This window comes from Aquarana catesbeiana, linkage group LG04 (assembly GCF_042186555.1).
Source record: "Aquarana catesbeiana isolate 2022-GZ linkage group LG04, ASM4218655v1, whole genome shotgun sequence".
Taxonomy (NCBI): domain Eukaryota; kingdom Metazoa; phylum Chordata; class Amphibia; order Anura; family Ranidae; genus Aquarana; species Aquarana catesbeiana.
Window position 1 is genome coordinate 602,629,004 of NC_133327.1, and position 23,338 is coordinate 602,652,341.

The window sequence follows — 23,338 nt, forward strand, 5'->3', positions numbered from 1 at the left end:
GGGAGCAAATACCTGGATTATACAGGTATATGCTCCCCCTCCCCCCTGAAAGGTGGCAAATGTGACACCGGAGGGGGGGAGGAATCCGATCAGCGGAAGTTCCATTTTTTGGCGGAACTCTGCTTTAAATATACAGCTTAAAGTATAATTTAACCTTTTCACAAAAAAAAAATGTAAAGGTGAACTAACACCATACATCCAAAACTCCCCCCCACTTACGTTTGTGGTTTAGCTGTCACTACTCATTTAGCTAATGCAACAGTTCAGGGATTTGAAAGCCCTGCTCTTCTTCACTTCTTCTTCTTTTTCGTTCCTTATGGCTTCCAGGGTGGATTAAATTGATTCTGATTGGTCAAAGTGGTCACGTGCCAGCATGTGACCAATCAGAATCACTCCGATCCATCTTGGCGGTCCCAAGGAAAGAAAGGAAAGAAGAGCAGGGCTTTAAAATCACTGCATAGGTTGTGTGGACAGTGACATCTAATCACCCACAAAGATAAGTGGGGAGGTTGTAGGGTGTTAACCTTTTCATATAGGAATAACACACATACATAAAACAAAGGAAAAAAACATTTACTCAACAGATGATAGTTTACAGAAAAAGCAGGTCTTAGGTCTTATGCCGCGTACACACAAGCAGACTTTTCGACCGGACTGGTCCGGCAGACAGTCCGACCGTGTGTGGGCTTCATCGGACCTTCAGCTGACTTTTCCAGTCGAAAATCTAACGGACTTTAGATTTGAAACATGCTTCAAATCTTTCCAACGGACTCGAGTCCGGTCGAAAAATTCGCTCGTCTGTATGCTAGTCTGACGGACAAAAACCCACGCTAGGGCAGCTATTGGCTACTGGCTATCAACTTCCTTATTTTAGTCCGGTGTACGTCATCACGTACGAATCCGTCGGCCTTTGGTGTGATTGTGTGTAGACAAGTCCGTTCGTTAAAAAGTCGCTCGGAAGTCCATCAAAAGTCCGTTGGAAAGTCCGTCGGACCAGTCCGGTCGAAAAGTCCACCCGTGTGTACGCGGCATTACTCTTAGGTACTGTCCATCTCAGTGCGAGTACCAGACCTGCAGACACCACTGTAGGCTTATGAGCTTCAGGCCTCTTCACTTTTTTCTTATGGTATTAAAAAAGCAATACCTCAGTGGTTATGTCTATTCCAAATGTGGATTCTAGCAGCAGCTCTATTCCAGCTTAATTTGACACTGAGCTTATGAGCTTCAGGCCTCTTCACTTTTTTCTTATGGTATTAAAAAAGCAATACCTCAGTGGTTATGTCTATTCCAAATGTGGATTCTAGCAGCAGTTCTATTCCAGCTTAATTTGACACTGAGCTGTCTGCTAATTTCATTGCTTTGTAGTAGGCAAGACTGTTGCTTCATGAATTCTGTTCCTGGTTTTCGTGCCACTAGAGATGATAACCTAAAGTAAAGATTATTTATATAAGGCAATACATTTCCTTTAACAAATATCTTTATATTTAAAAGAGGCGGGGGGGTCTGTGGGACTTTATATGAGGAGCTGACGTTGTCATCAGCCTCCATCCCTATTATTTTGTACAAAAGAGAACAAGGGGGTGGGACTTTAAATGAAGTACGCGGAGGGTAAAGTGTTGTGTGGCATTATAATTAACATATCTATAATATATGTAAAGGAGTAGGACGTTTGTCTCATAATTCATATTAGATAGAAAATTGATTTACTACACATATAATTAAATACCTGCATGGAGTAAGATATTAAATTAAAAACTTTGTTTCGTACAACAATACATGATACATAAATAATCCAAAAAAATGGATGGCACATGATACATATAGAAAAGCCCAAAATTGGATGACACATGATTAGAATATAGTCAAATACATAATGCATGAACAGAATCCACATTGACGTGGTAGGATGAAGTATGCGATTTGAACACAACATCTGTTAGCTATTATATTATATAATTTATATTATATTTTTTACACCTGTGACTATAATAAACCAACTAGAAATGCACAATATATCATTACAGAGATATCTTGCACGCGTACACGCTTGCTCCTGATGAGTGACATCAAGTAACGAAATGCGTTGAGCTAACAGATGTCGTGTTCAAATCACATACTTCATCCTACCACGTCATTGTGGATTCTGTTCATGCATTATGTATTTGACTATATTCCAATCATGTGCCATCCAATTTTGGGATTTTCTATATGTATCATGTACCATCCATTTTTTGGATTATTTATGTATTATGTATTGTTGTATGAAACAAAGTTTTTAATTTAATATCTTGCCCCATGCAGGTATTTAATTATATGTGTAGTATATAAATTTTCTATTTAATATGAATTATGAGACAAATGTCCTACTCCTTTACATATATTATAGATATGTTAATTATAATGCCACACAACACTTTACCCTCCTCCTTCATTTAAAGTCCCGCCCCCTTGTTCTCTTTTGTACATCTTTATATTTAACTCTTTATATACTTCACATTTGTAGCTGTTTGCACAAACCTTTACATTATTGCATGCTTTGAAGACAGCATTTCATTACTCATGTGTTTGGGCCTCATTCACATGAGTGTACTACAGCATACACCCATGTGAGAGCCATGTTTATCAAACAGGAATACAGAGGTGTTGAGTGCATTCCCATGCAGGCAGTCCTATTCATGTTAATTAGGATGCAGCGGCTGTACAGCCATCGTTCCCATGTTGGCAGCCATACGGGTGCTGGTGCACAGCCCTGAATACACACTGTCTGTGTTTGGAGTCATACACCTGCATGGATGTCAAATTGGGAGCAGCCACTGCACCCAAATTGATATGAATGGGACTGCCTACATGGGGATGCACACAATACCTGTGTATCCCCGTGCATTTAAACATGGCCCACACACAGATGTACGCTGTAGTTTTCCCAAGAGAATGAGTCTTAATACTAAAAAAAGAAATAACATTTTATATTATTTTCCCTAAAACCTGAAAAACCCTTTATGTGGCAGAGCTTGTCAGACACACCCCTCTCCTTCTTTGCAATATAAATCAGTGTGAGGACACTTGTACTGAGGGATGTGGCTGTAACTCAGCACTACCATCACAAAGCACTGTAGTGTAAAGGCTGGAAGCAGCATTTTTACTGAGAGGGAAAGGGTATTTTAAAAAATTGTTAGCAAAAATCGGTCACAAATCATAACAGGACTAAAAAATTATTAAAAAAAAAAGTGATTTGAATAAACAAGAGTACAAAAGGTAATGAGGAGCAGTTGGGTCATAACTTTAACTGTGTACACATTGATGGAGATAGTCAGTCCACCCAAGAGATCTGCAGGCATTGGGATTGTTTCGGTGCATTGGCATTTTCCTTAATTAGTTGTCTCTGCAAAAATCAATAAGAATGGAATAACAATGCTTTTCAAATTACAAACACATCTCATGCATTTCTCAGACTTATATAGAATGTAAGTCATTTTACTATTTAAAGTCATTCTAAATTTTTTTTTTCTCTTTAAAAACACAAACATGTTATACTTACCTGCTCAGTGCAATGGTTTTGCACAGAGCACCCCAAATCCTCCTCTTCTTGGGTTTCCCTGTGCCGCTCCTGGCTTCTTCCCCCCGCCGAGTCCCCCCATAGCAAGCCACTTGCTTATGGGGGCACTCGTGCGTGCTCCCTTCTGAGTCCCACTTTGTGTGTCCATTGACACACAGAGCCGCCTTGGCCCCGCCCCCTGCTCTGCCCTCACTGGCTGTGATTGAGAGCAGCAGAAGCCAATGGCTTCCACTGTTGCTTCTCTGTCCAATGAGGAGAAAGCGAGCCGAGAGAGCTGCTGTTCTCATGCACATTGCTGGATTGGGGTCAGGTAAATATAAGGTGGGGCTGGGGGGACTGCATGCAGAAGGTTTTTTAGCCTAATGCATAGAATGTGATACAGGGTCAGACTCAAAGACCAGTTGCTATAGCAGTAGCGGGACTACTACCGACCAGCAGGATAGGTACACAGGCAGTCACCATGGCGGATGACATGGGCTCATCTGAGGTGCGGAGTCTAAGTACTAAACAGTGTTCACCAGAGCTTCTGAAGGTGGAGATGTATTTTTCTGCATGTTAGTACCAGGTTGTGGTTCTCAGGATCACCCCACCAGGAGATGAATAAGCTGGGATCCATAAGTGGATAGCAATTAAGGATCAGATAGAATTATAGTCAGTAAACAAGCCAAAGGTCAGTAATGAGTAGTTGCAGGTTGGGATCAGGCAGGAGTGTAGTTGAGAAACAAGCCAAGGGTCACTAATGAGTGGTAGCACAATATGGATGGCAGCAGGGAAGATGATAGCGAGATACTGGCTGAAGAGAGCACAATAACCTGGGAAACAGGAAGTTCAGAGACATGGCTTAAATCAGGAAGTTCATGGGAAGAGCAAAGAGTTCAAGGTTCTGCAGAAGTCAAGGCACAAGGCAGGGTTGTCCAATGGATCAGACAGGGTGCTATCCAATATCTCAGGTAGCTCAATGAGAAGAGTCAGACACAGCAGAGGTCCCAGGTAGGGATGAGCTTCGTGTTCGAGTCGAACCCATGTTCGAGTCGAACATCGGCTGTTCGATCGTTCGTCGAATTGCGAACGATATGGGCCGTTCGCGCCAAATTCGTGTGGCGCGTCACGGCCCATAATTCACTGCGGCATCGCAGTGCATTGCTTGCTGATGATTGGCCAAGCATGCACTATGACCCGCATGCTTGGCCAATCACAGCGCCGCCTTAACAGAGAGCCATAATTGGCCAAAGCCAAGAAGGCTTTGGCCAATTATGGCTCAGGGGATTTAGTACACGCCCCACACTATATAAGGCCGCCTGCACGGCGGCCCTGTGCAGTGTGTGTACCGGTGTGCTTAGAGAGAGAGAGAGACAGTGTCATTTCATTTGAGTTAGCTAGATTAGGCAGGACAGTCAGTCAGTTAGCTGCACTTAAAGTGTATTGTGTGTATATATGCATCCCAGGTGTTGCATATATATATATATACACTGTATTCAGTTTAGCTAGATCCATTCCTGTTATCTTCTAGACTATTTACATTTAGTGCAGTGCGTCCTGCTCACAGTGTTCAGCTAGATCCGTTCCTGTTATATTCCTACTGACAGGCAGGCTTGTCTTGTTACAGCATTTTGAAGAAAATTACTGGTGTTCTTTTGATCCTATTAGTACCACAGTCAGGCAGCTAGACTATTTACATTTAGTGCAGTGCGTCCTGCTCACAGTGTTCAGCTATCTGTTATCTTCTTACTGACAGGCAAGCTTGTCTTGTTACAGTATTTTAAAGAAAATTACTGGTGTTCTTTTGATCCTATTAGTACCACAGTCAGGCAGCTAGACTATTTACAGTTAGTGCAGTGCGTCCTGCCCACAGTGTTCTGCTAAACCTACAAGTAAGTGGGGTGCGTCCTGCTCACAGTGTTCAGCTAAACCTACAAGTTAGTGGGGTGCGTCCACCTCACAGTGTTCAGCTAAACCTACAAGCTAGTGGGGTGCGTCCTGCTCACAGTGTTCAGCTAGATCCGTTTCTGTTATCTTCTTACTGACAGGCAGGCTTGTCTTGTTACAGTAAATACAGCTACCTGAAGAAAATTGCTGGTGTTCTTTTGATCCTATTAGTACCACAGTCAGGCAGCTAGACTATTTACAGTTAGTACAGTGCGTCCTGCTCACAGTGTTCTGCTAAACCTACAAGTTAGTGGGGTGCGTCCTGCTCACAGTGTTCAGCTAAACCTACAAGTTAGTGGGGTGCGTCCACCTCACAGTGTTCAGCTAAACCTACAAGCTAGTGGGGTGCGTCCTGCTCACAGTGTTCAGCTAGATCCGTTTCTGTTATCTTCTTACTGACAGGCAGGCTTGTCTTGTTACAGTAAATACAGCTACCTGAAGAAAATTGCTGGTGTTCTTTTGATCCTATTAGTACCACAGTCAGGCAGCTAGACTATTTACAGTTAGTGCAGTGCGTCCTGCTCACAGTGTTCTGCTAAACCTACAAGTTAGTGGGGTGCGTCCTGCTCACAGTGTTCAGCTAAACCTACAAGTTAGTGGGGTGCGTCCACCTCACAGTGTTCAGCTAAACCTACAAGCTAGTGGGGTGCGTCCTGCTCACAGTGTTCAGCTAGATCCATTCCTGTTATCTTCTTACTGACAGGCAGGCTTGTCTTGTTACAGTAAATACAGCTACCTGAAGAAAATTGCTGGTGTTCTTTTGATCCTATTAGTACCACAGTCAGGCAGCTAGACTATTTACAGTTAGTGCAGTGCGTCCTGCTCACAGTGTTCTGCTAAACCTACAAGTTAGTGGAGTGCGTCCTGCTCACAGTGTTCAGCTAAACCTACAAGTTAGTGGGGTGCGTCCACCTCACAGTGTTCAGCTAAACCTACAAGCTAGTGGGGTGCGTCCTGCTCACAGTGTTCAGCTAGATCCGTTCCTGTTATCTTCTTACTGACAGGCAGGCTTGTCTTGTTACAGTATTTTAAAGAAAATTACTGATGTTCTTTTGATCCTATTAGTACCACAGTCAGACAGCTAGACTATTTACAGTTAGTGCAGTGCGTCCTGCTCACAGTGTTCTGCTAAACCTACAAGTTAGTGGGGTGCGTCCTGCTCACAGTGTTCAGCTAAACCTACAAGTTAGTGGGGTGCGTCCACCTCACAGTGTTCAGCTAAACCTACAAGCTAGTGGGGTGCGTCCTGCTCACAGTGTTCAGCTAGATCCGTTTCTGTTATCTTCTTACTGACAGGCAGGCTTGTCTTGATACAGTAAATACAGCTACCTGAAGAAAATTGCTGGTGTTCTTTTGATCCTATTAGTACCACAGTCAGGCAGCTAGACTATTTACAGTTAGTACAGTGCGTCCTGCTCACAGTGTTCTGCTAAACCTACAAGTTAGTGGGGTGCGTCCACCTCACAGTGTTCAGCTAAAGCTACCTGTAGAAGGTTGGTGGTGTTCTCATACTACAGGCAGGCAGTTGATTTTGCTAGCTGCAGTATCAGTACATATATATATATATATATATATATATATATATCCCAGCTTAGTGCAGCTACAGGCCATTAGTATGTCTGGAAGGCCAAGAAGGAGAGGCAGACAGTCACAAGCCAATAAGAGAGGGCAAGCAGGCTCTGTGTCTAGTGCTAGTCGTGGAGACGGTGCATCCTCATCAGCACGTGGCCATGGGACACGCTTGGCCTTTTTTTCTGCAGCTGGCCATGTTGAGCCGCAACATGCGGAAGACTTGGTCGAGTGGATGACCAAGCCGTCCTCATCCTCCTCATCCTCTCTCACCCATGCCCAGGGTACTTTGTCTGGCAAAGCAGCGGCCTCTTCCCTCGGCTCAATGTCATCAGTGACTCCTTTCCTAGCCCCACCATGTCCTCCTGAGGAGTCCCTCGAACTGTTTGACCACAGTGTTGGGTACATGCTCCAGGAGGATGCCCAGCGTTTGGAAGGCTCTGATGATGATACTGAGCTCGATGAAGGCAGTAACACGAGCACGGACAGAGGGGGTGCCCAAGAAGGACAGCAATCTGGCAGTCATGCTCCCCCTGCTGCAGCATACTGCCAGGTTTGCTCCAGTGATGAGGAGGGAGGGGATGATGAGGTCACTGACTCAATGTGGGTGCCTGATAGGAGAGAGGAGGAGGAGGAGGAGGAGGAGGAGGAGGAGGAGGCGGCACATCACCAACGAGGCAGGATGCCCTCCAGGGGCCAGCCTAAGGGCAGCACATTGACTGCATCACACCCCAAAGCTCCACATGTGCAGGGCGCTGCAGTCTCTGCGCGTTATTCAAAAAGTTCTTTGGTGTGGGCCTTTTTTGAGACGAGTGCATCAGATCGCACCACTGCTATTTGCAACATATGTCTCAAGCGTATCTCGCGTGGCCAAAACATCTCCCGCTTGGGTACCACATGCTTGACCAGACATATGTTGACCTGCCATGCAGTTCGTTGGCAAGCGTATCTAAAAGACCCACACCAAAGAACAAAGAGGACCTCTGCTTGCTCCTCATCAGCTGAGATTTCCAACCCCACTAGACCTTCAGTCCTCTCTGAGACCTGCACTGAGAGGAATGAAGGTGTAGAATTAGGTGTGTCACAGCCACGTACTTGTGGGCAATCTGATTTTGGTACACCGACGTCAGATTGTACCAGGCAAATTTCCCTGCCCCAGCTGCTGCACCGCCGAAAGAAGTTTGCTCCCAGCCATCCACATGCCCAACGGTTGAATGCTAGCTTGGCAAAATTGCTAGCACTTCAACTGCTGCCTTTTCAGTTGGTAGACTCTGCCCCCTTCCGTGAGTTTGTGGAATGTGCGGTTCCTCAGTGGCAGGTACCCAAACGCTACTTTTTCTCACGGAAGGCGATTCCGGCTCTCTACCAGCATGTGGAAGGCAATGTCCATGCCTCGCTGGACAGGGCGGTCAGCGGTAAGGTGCATATTACCGCTGACTCATGGTCCAGCAGGCATGGACAGGGACGTTACCTAAGTTTCACGGCGCATTGGGTGACTCTGCTGGCAGCTGGGAAGGATGCAGGACAAGGTGCAGTAGTGTTGGAGGTTGTTCCGCCACCACGCCTCCAAAATGCTAATGATTGTGACACACCTCTCTCCTCCACCCCCTCCTCTTCTTCTTCCTCCATGGCCTCTTCCTCGGAACCAGCGGTGCTCCGTAGTCGTTCAAGGGGCTACGCAAGTACGCAGGCCAAAAGATGCCATGCGGTGCTTGAGCTGGTGTGCTTGGGGGACAGGAGCCACACTGGGGCAGAGGTTCTGTCAGCTCTGCAGGGGCAGGTTCAGAGGTGGTTGACGCCACGCCAACTTAAAGCAGGAATGGTGGTTTGCGACAATGGCACCAACCTCCTCTCTGCCCTCCGACAGGGACAAATGACCCATGTGCCCTGTTTGGCTCACGTCCTTAACTTGGTGGTGCAGCGGTTCTTGGGCAGGTACCGGGCTTACAGGATGTCCTGAGGCAGGCCAGGAAAGTCTGTGTGCATTTCCGCCGGTCATATAATGCCAGTGCTCGGCTGACGGACCTCCAAAAGGAGTTTAACCTGCCCAAGAACCGCCTAATCTGTGACATGCCCACCAGGTGGAACTCAACGTTGGCCATGCTGCAGCGGCTGCACACGCAGCAGAGGGCCATCAATGAGTACCTGTGCGACTATGGCACCAGGACAGGGTCAGGGGAGCTTGGTTTTTTTTCCCCACGCCAGTGGGCCATGATCAGGGATGCATGCACTGTCCTGTCACCATTTGAGGAGGCCACGAGGATGGTGAGCAGTGACAGTGCATGCATCAGTGACACTGTCCCCCTTGTCCACCTGTTGGAGCACACGCTGCGTGGAATAATGGACAGGGCACTTGAGGCAGAACAGAGGCAGGAAGAGGAGGACTTCCTTAGCTCTCAAGGCCCCCTTTATCCAGACAGTGTTCCTGCGTGCCCGCCGATCACACAGGAAGAGGACGAGGAGGAAGAGGAGGAGGAGGAGGAGGAAGATTGTGTCAGTATGGAGGTGGAGCCTGGCACTCAGCATCAGCAGCAGTCTTTAAGGGATCAGTCCCAAGAAACACATGGACTTGTACGTGGCTGGGAGGAGGTGGCTGCGGACCATGTCGTCCTTAGTGACCCAGAGGACTCCGGACCGAATGCCTCAGCAAACCTACGCTGCATGGCCTCCCTGATCCTGCAAAGCCTGCGTAAGGATCCTCGTATTCGTGGTATCAAGGAGAAGGACCAATACTGGCTGGCAACCCTCCTTGATCCACGTTACAAGGGTAAGGTTGCGGACCTTATCTTGCCATCGCAGAGGGAGCAGAGGATGAAACATCTTCGGGAGGCCTTGCAGAAAGGTCTGTGCAACGCGTTCCCAGAGACTGGGAGGTTACAAACTCCTGTTTCTGGACAACGTGTTGCTGAGGCTTCGGTCAGTCAAAGAAGGAGCGGTGGAGAAGGTGGCCGTCTGACCGATGCGTTCAGACAATTTTTTGGTCCGCAGCCCCAAGGTATGATCGGTTCCAGCAACCATCGCCAGCGTCTGTTTTACATGGTGCAGGAATACCTAGGGGCAAGATCAGACTTGGACACCTTTCCCACCGAAAATCCTCTGGTTTACTGGGTCTTGAGGATGGATCACTGGCCAGAGCTTGCACAGTATGCAATTGAGCTACTGGCCTGTCCTGCATCCAGCGTTCTTTCGGAACGCACATTCAGTGCTGCTGGAGGCGTGGTAACCGATCACAGGGTGCGTCTGTCCACTGACTCGGTCGATCGTCTGACCTTCATAAAAATGAATGAGTCTTGGATCACCACCAGCTACCAAGCACCTGATGCTGATGTAACCGAATAATTTTTTTTGAAATCTCAGATCCCTTCAAAGACTGCCTATGCTGATGCTGAGTGACTATCCCTGAGTAATTATCCTCTTCCTCCTCAATCATCACGCTGATAGCTTGTAAGAACATTTTTGGTTCTGGGTGCCACCACCAGTGCCTAAGGCACAATTTTTCAGCCCCTGTTTAACAGGGGCGTGTAATTACAATTTTTGATGTAATACTTTGCAGCAGGGCTCGTTCCTGCATTCCAACTAGAGTGTCTGTGAGGGGTTGCAGTGTTGTGGCACCAGCACCAGTGCCTAAGGCCCAATTTTTCAGCCCTTGTTTAACAGGGGCGTGTAATTACAATTTTTGATGCAATACTTTGCAGCAGGGCTCGTTCCTGCATTCCAACTAGAGTGTCTGTGAGGGGTTGCATTGTTGTGGCACCAGCACCAGTGCCTAAGGCCTAATTTTTCAGCTCCTGTTCAACAGGGGCATGTAATTACATTTCTTGATCTAATATTTCACAGCAGAGCCCTGTGAGGGCTTACAGTGTTGTGGCCACAGCAACACCTAAGGCCCAAATTTCTGCTGAGTATATAGGGCAGGACCCTACTTTCTAACAACTAACTTACAAACAACTCCTACTTGCAAACGGAAGGAGACAACAGGAAGTGAGAATAAATCTACCCCTAGAAAGGGAAATTCTCTCCTGTAAGAGTTAATATGGGAAAAACATTTCTCCTTTCCACTGATGCTTTCCAATCCATTGGGACAAAAAGTGAGGTGAAATCTTCTGAAAAGGAGGAAAGACAGCAAAACAAATGTCACAGGGGTGATAACCCTTCCCTATGTTTTCCAAAAAGCTTAAAAAAGATTTTTTGGCTGGAGCTAAACACGTTAAAAATGTACCCGTTCAAAATTACAAAGAGATTCTACTTAACAACAAACCTACAGCCTGTATACTGCTGTTCAGAGTATATAGGGCCTGGTGTCCCCACACCTTTCCTTATTTTAATTTGGGTGCGGGGTTCCCCTTAATATCCATACAAGACCCAAAGGGCCTGGTAATGGACTGGGGGGTACCCATGCCGTTTGTCTCACTGATTTTCATCCATATTGCCAGGACCCGACATTACATTAAACCCGCAAGCAGTTTTAAATGAGATTTTTTCCTTTAAAAATGACATTTGGTGCAGGGACTGTTCTAAACACGGGAAACACGCGTCACTTTACAGGCATACTATAGACACCCCTCAGGTACGATATTTAAAGGAATATTTCACTTTTTTTTTTTTTACTTTAAGCATCATTAAAATCACTGCTCCCGAAAAAACGGCCGTTTTTAAAAGTTTTTTTTGCATTGATACATGTCCCCTGGGGTAGGACCCGGGTCCCCAAACCCTTTTTAGGACAATACCATGCAAATTAGCCTTTAAAATGAGCACTTTTGATTTCGAACGTTCGAGTCCCATAGACGTCAATGGGGTTCTAACGTTCGTGCGAACTTTCGGTCCGTTCGCAGGTTCTGGTGCGAACCGAACCAGTGGGTGTTCGGCTCATCCCTAGTCCCAGGTACAAGTCCAGGTCCTGACAGAATGCATTAAGGAACAAACCTTCTGCCTTTACAACCACTTTAAAGATGCTGCATTTTACTTGCTTTAACTAGTTCCTGACCAGCCGCTGCAGTTGTACTGTGGCAGGTTGGCTCTCCTGCGTGAATCGCTGTCATTGCACGTCGGTCGCGCACGCGGGGACGGAGGGCGCATGCCCGCCGTCCCCACGATGATCGATTTGTTCCAGAACTGATTAGTCTCCAGGCCCAGACCAATGTTTTCTGGCCTGCACCTGGTGATCGGTTCTGGGGAATGACAGACGGTCCTCTGCCTGTGTAATATATACACAGGCAGAGGACATTATGTCAGCTCCCCTCGTGGAGCCCTTTTCGGTTCCAGCTTGAGAGGAGAAGACATCTACTGTGAGTACACCAACACTACACTGACACCAGTAAACGTAGGCACACTTTTTACCCCTTGATCACCCCCTGATCGCCCCCCCAGTTAACCCTTTCAGTCCTTGTCACTGTGTTACCAAGTGCAGTTTTCCATTTTTTCACTGATCACTGTACTGGTGTAACTTGTGACACTAAACAGTTGACTTTTATTCACTGTTTTTCACCGAAAATCTGTACAGATCTATTGTGGACCAAAGCTATTTATACGCAGGTCAATTTATTGCCACAAATCCCCATTTGACCCTTGCCAGAGAATTTTCCTGGAAACCTATTACGATTCCCAAGTTTAAGACCTTTCTGGGCCTATCCCTCCTCATGGGCATTACTAAAAAGGTTGAGTTGCGGTCATATTGGTCCACTGACCCAAGGAGCCTGTGGTCGCAGACACTCACCTGTTGTGGTAACTACTTCCACCACGTCTTCATCCTCCTGCTCATCTTGTGTTGGGGGGATTTCCCCTTCTTCCAGAGGGGGGGGGGGCTCTGGTCTCCTCGGATGAGGGGTGTCTTCCGAGTCTTTTCTCCCCTATGTAAAACAAAAATGGTATAATTAGCACACAGATATTTAATGTCAGAACTATAAAGATGAAACATTGCTTGGAAGTGGGGTACAATTATCTATTTTAGCAGAGTTCCAACATGTAGCTTTTTTAGTGTCCTTTGTCAAGCTGCAATACTTTACCTGTTTGGTAAAAGCTTCACAGATGTATCCCCCCCTATAGTATACATTGGAGCACCTGTGCGGCCCCCTAATAAAAATGGTGTTCTTGTGTCCCACACTAGTGCTCCAGTGTCCAGATGTGAAAACAGCTGCTCAGTGTCCTCTCCTTACACAGAATCTAGTTTGCATTTCATTCTAGTAACAAAGCCATCTACACAACCCAATTCTTTGAAGACAAGTATAGGGCGTCAAAATGGTGGCCAAATGCATATGGCCTAAACAATGGTATTTTATCGTCCGAAATAACAATGTGTGATCCGAACGAATAATGTGCCCATGAACATGAAAGTTGCCATTTTAAACTGTACAACAGCTCCTAAAAGCACATGGAGCAGCACGAACGTAATAAACATAAAGAATAGGAACACAGCACAACTACTTACTTTTTTGCAGCACTCTCCGGATCTTTCTGTACTGCTCATGTTCTCGTAATTTCAGGTCCGACCACCGCTTCCTGAGCTGATCTTTCGATCGTCGTACCCCGAATTTCCGGTGCAGACTCCTGACCACTTTCGCCATGATCTTGGCCTTTCGGACATTGGGGTTGGGGTAAGGCCCATACTTTCCATCATAGTTGGCCTTCTTCAGGATGTCCACCATCTCCAACATCTCCCCAAAGGACATATTTGAGTCCTTTAATCTCCTTCTGGATCGGGACGTTTCAGGCTCTGGCCTTTTCTCCTCCTCCTCCTCCTCGTTGCTACAATTAGCACGATCCTGCTGTCTATCCGCCATGTGCTCTTCCCTCACTGCGCCGAACGAAAAGGGGCGGGGAATAGACTAGAAAGAACGTCAGGGGCGGGCGGAGTTATACGCATGCGCAGTGTGTATAAATCGTAACGCGCGTGTCTTACGTACGATCTGTGAGCGGAGGAAGGAGCATCGGAGACGCCGATCGTGCTAATGAAGGTAGGATCTAAACTTGGGCCTATACTGCTTCGAAATGGAAGCCTATACTGTAACAAGATTAGGGGAGTTTGGCCTGACATTAGGCTTTGTCTTGTGTTGTGTCTTACAGAGAAAATGGATGGGTTCAACGACCACAATTTCCTGCCCCTGTTCATAGACAAGTACAGGGAGCTGCCCTGTCTGTGGCAAGTGAGACACCCCCACTATAATCACAAACAGAAGAGGCAGACAGCGCTGGAGAAACTGCTGGAGTTGGTGAAGCCGGTGGTCCCCACAGCAACCATCCCTTATTTGAAAGCTAAATTTGGTGGCCTGAGGAGCACTTATCTTAGGGAGCGCAAGAAGGTCACAGATTCCCAGAGGTCCGGAGCTGCAGCAGATGACGTTTATGTCCCCAGGCTGTGGTACTATGAGAGACTGCGATTTCTGTCAGACCACACTGAAGTCAGGGAATCCCTCTCTACTCTTCCTTCCACGCTTCCTTCCATACCAGCTGAGGCTTCCGATGTCCAACCTGGGCCTTCCAGCCAGGAAGAAGTGGAGGAGCCCAGCTGGAGTCAGGTATAGCATTCTTCTACAGATTTCTGGTCAATAAATAAATGATGTTTATTAGATGTTATTATTGATCACTAATTGCTGATTAAAAAAAGTGCTTTACATATCAATAGACAGTAGTGGGCACCCAAAATTGGGAAAAGAATGAAAACTGCTGGGCTCAGAAGGATAGTCTGTTATATTTGTTAACATTCAATTTGCAGCAGTCAGGAGGTGAAAATTGTGTGTGATTGATGAATAAAAAACTAAAACTATGTCCCTTTTTCATACACAGGAAGACCTCAGCCAGGAGGAGGTTGTGGAATGTGGCAGTCAGGAGGAGGTGGGGATTAGTGGCAGCTAGGAGGAGGCGGGGCTAAGTGTCAGCCAAGAGAAGCCAGGGACAAGTCGCAGCCTGACTGAGTCTCAGGTCCCTCCCCTCCGCCTGCCATATAAACGAGCCAGGAAGGCCACTCCGAGTCCCGTGCAGGATTCAGCGTACAGGCTGATCCAGGAGGCTTCGGCGTCCCTCCGAGCCTTCCCCAGTCCTGAAGAGGCCTTTGCCTGCATGGCTGCCACAAAATTGCAGGGCATGCAGGAGGGTCAACGCAAGATCTCTGAGGACCTGATTTATAAAGTCCTTCGTAAGGGGGAGAGTGGGGAACTGACACACAAGACGGATGTCATTGAGAGGGACGATCTTCCTCCTCCTCCTCCTCCTGCTGCCACAACTCCACCACCACAGCCAAAGGCTGGAAGGAAGCGTGGAAAGAAGACCTGAGAGTGATTGCCCTGGGTTCAGTCTGGTCTGACAGAAGCTGCAGTCTCTTGTATGACCACAGCCTGGGGACACAGATGTCATCTGCTGCTTTCCGGATCTCTGGGACTTCTGGACCAGACTGCCCTCCCTTATGATATGGACTCCTCAGGCCACCAATTTTGCTTTTAAATAGTTGATGTCTGCCCCGGGGGTCCAAGGCTTCGCCCACTTCTGCAGTTTCTCCAGCGTTGCCTCCCTCTTTGTTTAGTTGTGAGCCCTTAATAAAATATTTTGGGGTAAATTCTACTCTCCTGTGTGTGTTTTCATCCAAAAAGGACAGTTTGTTGGTGACGGTTCAGGTACATTTCTAAAGTACAATGTGAAATTAACAAGGGACAACAACACCAAACAATCTCCTACAGATTAAATAGAACAACATATTAGTGGTGTTGTGGCAACTTGTCACAAAAAACACACAAACATTTTCGGGAATACAAATCAAAATCACGAAAAAAAAAAATAAATAAAAAAGAGAAACACAAAAAAAGAATCTACATTAAAGTCCAAAAAAAAAAAAAAATTTTGTTGTCAGATGTGAGAAATCAAAATATATTGAGGGAATCCCGATAAATAGTAACGAAATAAGTTTGTGAGAAGTGTGTGTGAATATGAGCAGAAAAACTACTTAATTCTTGTCACATTATAAAGAAGAAGAGAGTGCGCTGTATTAAACCATTTTGAACATTGCAGCGTGACGAAAGTGCTGTATCCATTCCGAACGCTACGTTTACCAGAACGAGCTGTCCCGTGTCGGAATTTCTTCTGAGCATGCATGGCACTTTGTGCGTCGGAACAGGCCACACACGGTCGGAATTGACGCAATCGGATTTTGTTGTCGGAAAATTTTATCTCCTGCTGTCCAACTTTGTGTGTCGGAAAATCCGATGGAAAATGTCCGATGGCGCCCACACACGGTCGGAATTTCCGACAACACGCTCCGATCGGACATTGTCCATCAGAAAATCCGACCGTGTGTACGGGGCATAACAGTTTCGGTGGCCATGAAATGCCAAGCTAGCACCCCCCCCCCCCCCCCCAAATGACCACAAAAGAAAGCTCTATTTGTGGAAAAAAGGATGCAAATTTCGTTTGGGTACAGCATTGCATGACTGCACAATTACCAGTTAAAGCAGCGCAGTGCCAAATTGTAAAAAGTGCTCTGGTCATTAGGGGGCAAATCCTTCCAGTCCTTAAGTGGTAAAAGATGGCCATACATGAAGGGAATTTTTGCAGATTCCTGGCAAACAATCTTTCAGTTATGGCCAGCTTAAGTCTAATGCTCATGTACACTAGCCTTTACCGTAATCCTAGGCAAATGGTAAAAAAATGAAAAATTAGTTATTCCAATAAATACCACATTTAAATGGCCTTAATCAACAGAGAATTACAAAAAGCAGTGGTGAGATGTAAACTGCAATAACTTCTAGCAATCAGTGCCATTTCACGCTAATTTTAGTTTGTGTCATCATATCATGGGATTGGCATCTGTTACTATAGGTCACTACACTTTGCGTGTTTACAATTTTTCTTTACAAAGTGTTATTGAATAAATATGCCTGTATTCAGATAATCTTTAATTGACATTTTAAAATTGTTTACAGATTTTTTCAAAAGTTAGATACATCCCCCTTCTGACATACACTAGGCACCTCTGCCCTATATTAGCCCCACCTTTTTTAAGTACTGTGGATGTGGATGAGCAGGTTTTATGCTGTAAAACAGCCTATAATGGGCTAAAACATGAACAAAAAAAAGGTACTTAATGTCATTACCGGTATTTTACATTATGTGAGCTGCTGGAACAATTGATTTAATTTTAGCTTAAATTATTGTATGAACATTTAATATAATTTATTACATCAAATAACACATCCACATCTGGTTTAGGTGCTATGTTGGTTTAGCTATCCTAGAGCAGGATGGTGGCCCTGGTGCAAGAACACAAGAGTCAGTAACTTATCTCCAGCAAGGCATGGAAACGTTTCTTAATGATCTTCTTACACAAGAAGGGTAAGGTCAAATTCATTCTACATCATTTGGAGTATGTGCCTATATACCCATTAAAGGCTAAAGCAATTAAAACCTGATGCCAGGACAACTTTAACGAATGAGGAAATACATATTTATTTATTTTTATAACAGGTACTTACAGTGTGGACGGAAAGTATTCAGACCCCTTTAAATTTTTCACTCTGTTATATTGCAGCCATTTGCTATAATCATTTAAGTTCATTTTTTTCCTCATTAATGTACACACAGCACCCCATATTGACAGAAAAACACAGAATTGTTGATATTTTTGCAGATTTATTAAAAAAGAAAAATTGAAATATCACATGGTCCTAAGTATTCAGACCCTTTCCTGTGAAACTCATATTTAACTCAGGTGCTGTCCATTTCTTCTGATCATCCTTGAGATGGTTCTACACCTTCATTTGAGTCCAGCTGTGTTTGATCATACAGATTGGACTTGATTAGGAAAGCCACACACCTGTCTATATAAGACCTTACAGCTCACAGTGCATGTCAGAGCAAATGAGAATCATGAGGTCAAAGAAACTGCCTGAAGAGCTCAGAGACAGAATTGTGGCAAGGCACAGATCTGGCCAAGGTTACAAAAAAATTTCTGCTGCACTTAAGGTTCCTAAGAGCACAGTGGCCTCCATAATCCTTAAATGGAAGACGTTTGGGACAACCAGAACCTTTCCTAGAACTGAGCTATCGGGGGAGAAGAGCCTTGGTGAGAGAGGTAAAGAAGAACCCAAAGATCACTGTGGCTGAGCTCCAGAGATGCAGTCGGGAGATGGGAGAAAGTTGTAGAAAGTCAACCATCACTGCAGCCCTCCACCAGTCGGGGCTTTATGGCAGAGTGGCCCGACGGAAGCCTCTCCTCAGTGCAAGACACATGAAAGCCCGCATGGAGTTTACTAAAAAAAGACCTGAAGGACTCCAAGATGGTGAGAAATAAGATTCTCTGGTCTGATGAGACCAAGATAGAACTTTTTGGCCTTAATTCTAAGCGGTATATGTGGAGAAAATCAGGCACTGCTCATCACCTGTCCAATACAGTCCCAACAGTGAAACATGGTGGTGGCAGCATCATGCTGTGGATGTGTTTTCAGCTGCAGGGACAGGACGACTGGTTGCAATCGAGGGAAAGATGAATGTGACCAAGTGCAGGGATATCCTGGATGAAAACCTTCTCCAGAGTGCTCAGGACCTCAGACTGGGCCGAAGGTTTACCTTCCAACAAGACATTGACCCTAAGCACACAGCTAAAATAACGAAGGAGTGGCTTCACAACAACTCCGTGACTGTTCTTGAATGGCCCAGCCAGAGCCCTGACTTAAACCCAATTGAGCATCTCTTGAGAGACCTAAAAATGGCTGTCCACCAACGTTTACCAACCAACCTGACAGAACTGGAGAGGATCTGCAAGCAGGAATGGCAGAGGATCCCCAAATCCAGGTGTGAAAAACTTGTTGCATCTTTCCCAAAAAGACTCATGACTGTATTAGATCAAAAGGTTGCTTCTACTAAATACTGAGCAAAGGGTCTGCATACTTAAGACCATGTGATATTTCAGTTTTTCTTTTTTAATAAATCTTCAAAAATGTCAACAATTCTGTGTTTTTCTGTCAATATTGGGTGCTGTGTGTACATTAATGAGGAAAAAAAAAAATGAACTTAAATGATTTTAGCAAATGGTTGCAATATAACAAAGAGTGAAAAATTTAAGGGGATCTGAATACTTTCCGTCCCCACTGTATATAGTGCTGTCAATTAACACATATATTGTACATTCACATCAGTCTCTGCCCTTAAGGAGCCTACGATCTAAGGTCCCTAATTGAATTTCCCCCCTGGGAAAAGACAGTGATTATTGCTAGCGGCTAAAACAGCCGCTAGCGATAATCGCATGTAAAATCCGGCAATGTGGTTGTACGCAAGTTGATAGATTGATCAACTTGGGTACATTCAGCCTGCCTATGGTTTGAACCGTCTATGGCCGGTTTAAGCCTGCTTCAGTAAACTGAAATCTACTTGGTTGTTGTGAATATAACACTTTGCATACCATCTTAATCTTATATTATATATTATATTCTGCAATGTTTATTCCTTAATCTGTATATTGCACACATTCCACAGCTATTTATTATAACGTAAAATAGCAATGTTTAAGACCCCTTACACACTGGAGACGTTTTTCAGGCGCTTTGGGGCTAAAAATAGCGCCTGCAAAGCGCCTGAAAAACACCTCCCCTGCAGTCCCAGTGTGAAAGCCAGAGTGCTTTCACACTGGGACGCTGCGCTGGCAGGACGTTAAAAAAAGTCCTGCGAGCAGCATATTTGGAGCGGTGAAGGAGCGGTGTACACACCGTTCCTTCACCGCTCCTGCCCATTGAAATGAAGCGCCTGCAAAGTGCTTTGGCAGCGGCGCTACACTGGGCATTTAACCCTTTATTCAGCCGCTAGTGGGGGTTAAAAGCGTCCTGCTAGCGGCCGAATAGCGCCGCTAAAAAGACTCAAAATGATTTACCGTCAACGCCTTCCCGCTCCAGTGTGAAAGCAACCTTATAAGAAATTTAGGCTGCTTTCACACTGGAGCGGGCGGTCGTTGATGGTAAAACACCACTAGTTTTAGCGGCGCTTTACCGTCATTTTAGTGGCGCTATTCGGCCGCTAGCGGGCGAATAAAGGGTTAAATGCGCCCGTGTAGCGCAGCTGCCAAAGACTGTTCACTTCCCAAGGGAAGTTGTACTTTGCAAGGGATTTTCTCCAGAGCTTACCGAATGAGACAAAGATCTGATTACTTTCGTCCAATCATGCGATTGGAGCAAAAATGCTGTTTTTTTTTTTTAATTTTCCTTGTATGTGATTGTCTATTCTTTGCAAGGTAAAGTTTCACCACTTTCACTAACCTCTGGAGAAAAATCCCCTGCAAAGTGCAACTTCCCTTGCAAAGTGAAAAGCCTATATGCCTTTAGTAAATCAACCCTTAATTCTTGTGATACTCTCCCGATGTGAATCAGGGTTTGATTTACTAAAGGCAAATAGACTGTTCACATTGCAAGGGAAGTTGGACTTTGCAAGGGAATTTGCTGACTTTCATCATCTAATTGTGAGCAAGCAAATACTGTGAATCAATGAAAAGCACTGTATGAATGGAGGAGAGGAGGATGAATGAAAGTCCGCCTCCTTCAATGCATAGATTGTTTTCATTCATGGAAGCTATAGTGCAGCTTCTATGAATGGAGGAGTGGATCGGAAAGAGGAGGCATAGATGGCACTCTTGACAAGTGCATATGACACGTCCTATCCTCAGATTAATGGTGTGGAAATCAGAAGACAGAGGATGTCAACTAAAACCGCAGCCAGCAGCACAAGGAACACTTCACTTTAATTGAAAGCACGGTCCCTTGTGCTGATTTTTTTTTTTTCCTATTTTTGACTAAACTTAGGCTTGAAAACTTTTTTTGTATTCTGTTTTTGCAGCCATGTTGCCCTAGACGTCAGTATTTAATTTAAATTAATTGAAGTGCCCCGGGCAGCCCACTGCCAAAATTGCCTTTTATGATTGTACAGTGTTCTGCGAAGTATGTAAATGATCAGGCTAGATATTCTGAACTCCACACATTCTAGGCTTCTTGTTGTCTCTCTGATATGGCACAAAGTCATATGGCAAGAGGCTGTAGCCTGACCCATAGACACTTGTTAAGGGTTTGTACAATCTGTCAGCAATGGATTACATCATACTCTGATTAAAGTAAAATGGGGCTATCTGATTGCACAATAGAAATGTTACCTGGATATTTTGGATCAGTGCTTGAATTTGTTCATTTCCTGTAGTTGTGCTTTAAGTAGGCTTACAAAATATAATTGTCTGTTTCAGCTCTGGTCTTCTTCTGGCCGAAAATCCATTTTGTCTTTTCAACACTCAGCTACTCAGCGGGTTTGTGAGATTTGGACAATTACTTAGGACCCTTTCCATTCATTCTTCCCCCACTCTCATGAGTTCTCAGCAGGTTCTTCACATGTAAGTAATAAAATCATTTAATACTGTTGTTATATAATAAGATTGCTTGTTAGGAATAATGTTGGGTAGGAAGACGTGTGACAGAAAAAGCAGTGGCATTGGAAGGAGAGGTTACATTCCACGTGAGAATCTGGAAATTAAAGGGGAGTCCGTTCAAATGTGATATTTTAGTTAGAATTGAAATGTAGTGGACTGAGTTGGCCGTTGGCTCGGGGGGGGGGGGGGGGGGTACCTTGTACCCGCTAGAGTGGCAAAATATTCACCTAATACCTCAGCTCTTTGTTTTTGAGGATGCCCAGAAATAGGCACACATTTACACATATGGTGGACGTGCCCAGTAATCCAAACCTTCTGGAAGGAAGTCTTCGTGATTGCATCTAAAATATTTAAAAAATAATACAACCAGATCCATATATAACTTTACTTAATCTAAAACCGGAATGGTTAACACTCTCTTAATTCAAACTTATGATCCAACTAATAACGGCTGCAAAACAAACAGTGGCCAAGGCATGGAAATCTCCTACATTGGTACTAGCAGAAACAATTCACAGAATGAATAATACAATGTCCCATGCTAAGATGGTAGCCATCGATCAAAATCAAATTCCAAAATTTGAAAAACTTTGGCATCCTTGGATAAAACAACAGTTCCTGTCAAACTTCAATGACTCTGTCCTGTTGCCATGGTAACAGATTAAAAGACTTACAGAGACACCCATTCTAAGGCTTCAAAGAGAACTAAAAAGAATAATAAACTGACGAGCGGGACAACCTTGTGGACCATACCTCTACCTTTCTACCCTTTTTCTTCTTTCTCTTTCCTTTTCTCCACCTTACGATTAAAGCTCATTATCAGAATTTATTTGACCTATATACACTCTACCCGTAAACAATATGTATAGTAGGTATAAATCATTTAAATACCTACAAAAGTGACTAAGGAAATGATATATATCTTTAATTTAGGTTTACGTGAACCCAATGTTTAATATTTGAAATTTCATGATATTTACCTATATAAACCCTACTGTAAAACAATGAGCTTACTTTATAGATCCTTGTAAACTTACTTTATGTATCTTTATAATATTGTATACTCAATAAACTTCTTTTGACAAGGAAAAAAGAAGTATTGAAAGATACTTATTCCTGGAGGTATAGGAATAAAAATGTCAATTGGTAGAAAATGGCTGACACTGTGGTGCTGGCAAGACTGCTTTCATATGTGGGCTGGAAAGCCACAATCTGTAAAATAGGAAGGGAATGGAAGAAAGCGCCAAACCAGCATAGTGAAGCACAATTTATTAAGTAAAATACCATATAAAACAAATAGAACTCACAAGCGGGTGAGGGGGTGAGAGAGGATGACAGTCTGCAGTGGATTGTAATGAGCTGGGAGCTGTGTGGTAGTCTATGGTGGAGAAGAAAGCTGGCTGTGGTGGGGAGCAAGATGATCCTGGAGTCCGTGGAGGGAGACCGGCGTCAGGCTGCCCTGTGTGGTTGTGATGGTATATCCAGAAATCGAATGTCTGCCCAAAGACGATGTGTCCAGCTGGAGTAGCGAGAGGAGCTGTCAGTCCAATGCCTGTGTGAGCGTTTCGGAAGCTTAACCATGCCTCCTTCATTAACCTGGCGAAGGTTCTCCAGCTGGACACATCGTCTTTCTGGATATACCATCATGACCACACAAGGCAGCCTGACGCCGGCCTCCCTGCACAGACTCCAGGCTCATCTTGCTCCCCACCACAGCCGGTTTGGCGTTTTTTTCCCTTCCTATAGATAAAGACCATCATTTAGAATCTGCTGTTTTTACTATGTGCAACACTATGGGGTTGATTTATGAAAGGCAAATAGGCTTTTCACTTTGCAAGGGAATTTTAGCCCAGAGCTTAGATAGTGTGGTGAAATTTCACTTTACAAAGAATACCCAATCACATACAAGA

General features: G+C 44.8%; 1 protein-coding gene across 2 annotated transcripts in view; it reads left to right on the plus strand.

Moving 5' to 3' along the window:
* LOC141140751 (uncharacterized) overlaps positions 1-23,338 on the plus strand; it is a 133,920-nt gene that overhangs the window by 81,470 nt on the left and 29,112 nt on the right. For both annotated transcript variants that reach the window (XM_073628217.1, XM_073628218.1), the window contains exons 13-14: positions 17,243-17,365; positions 21,249-21,392. In XM_073628217.1, the coding sequence (XP_073484318.1) occupies positions 17,243-17,365; positions 21,249-21,392 (267 nt within the window). The remainder of the gene's footprint in view (positions 1-17,242; positions 17,366-21,248; positions 21,393-23,338) is intronic.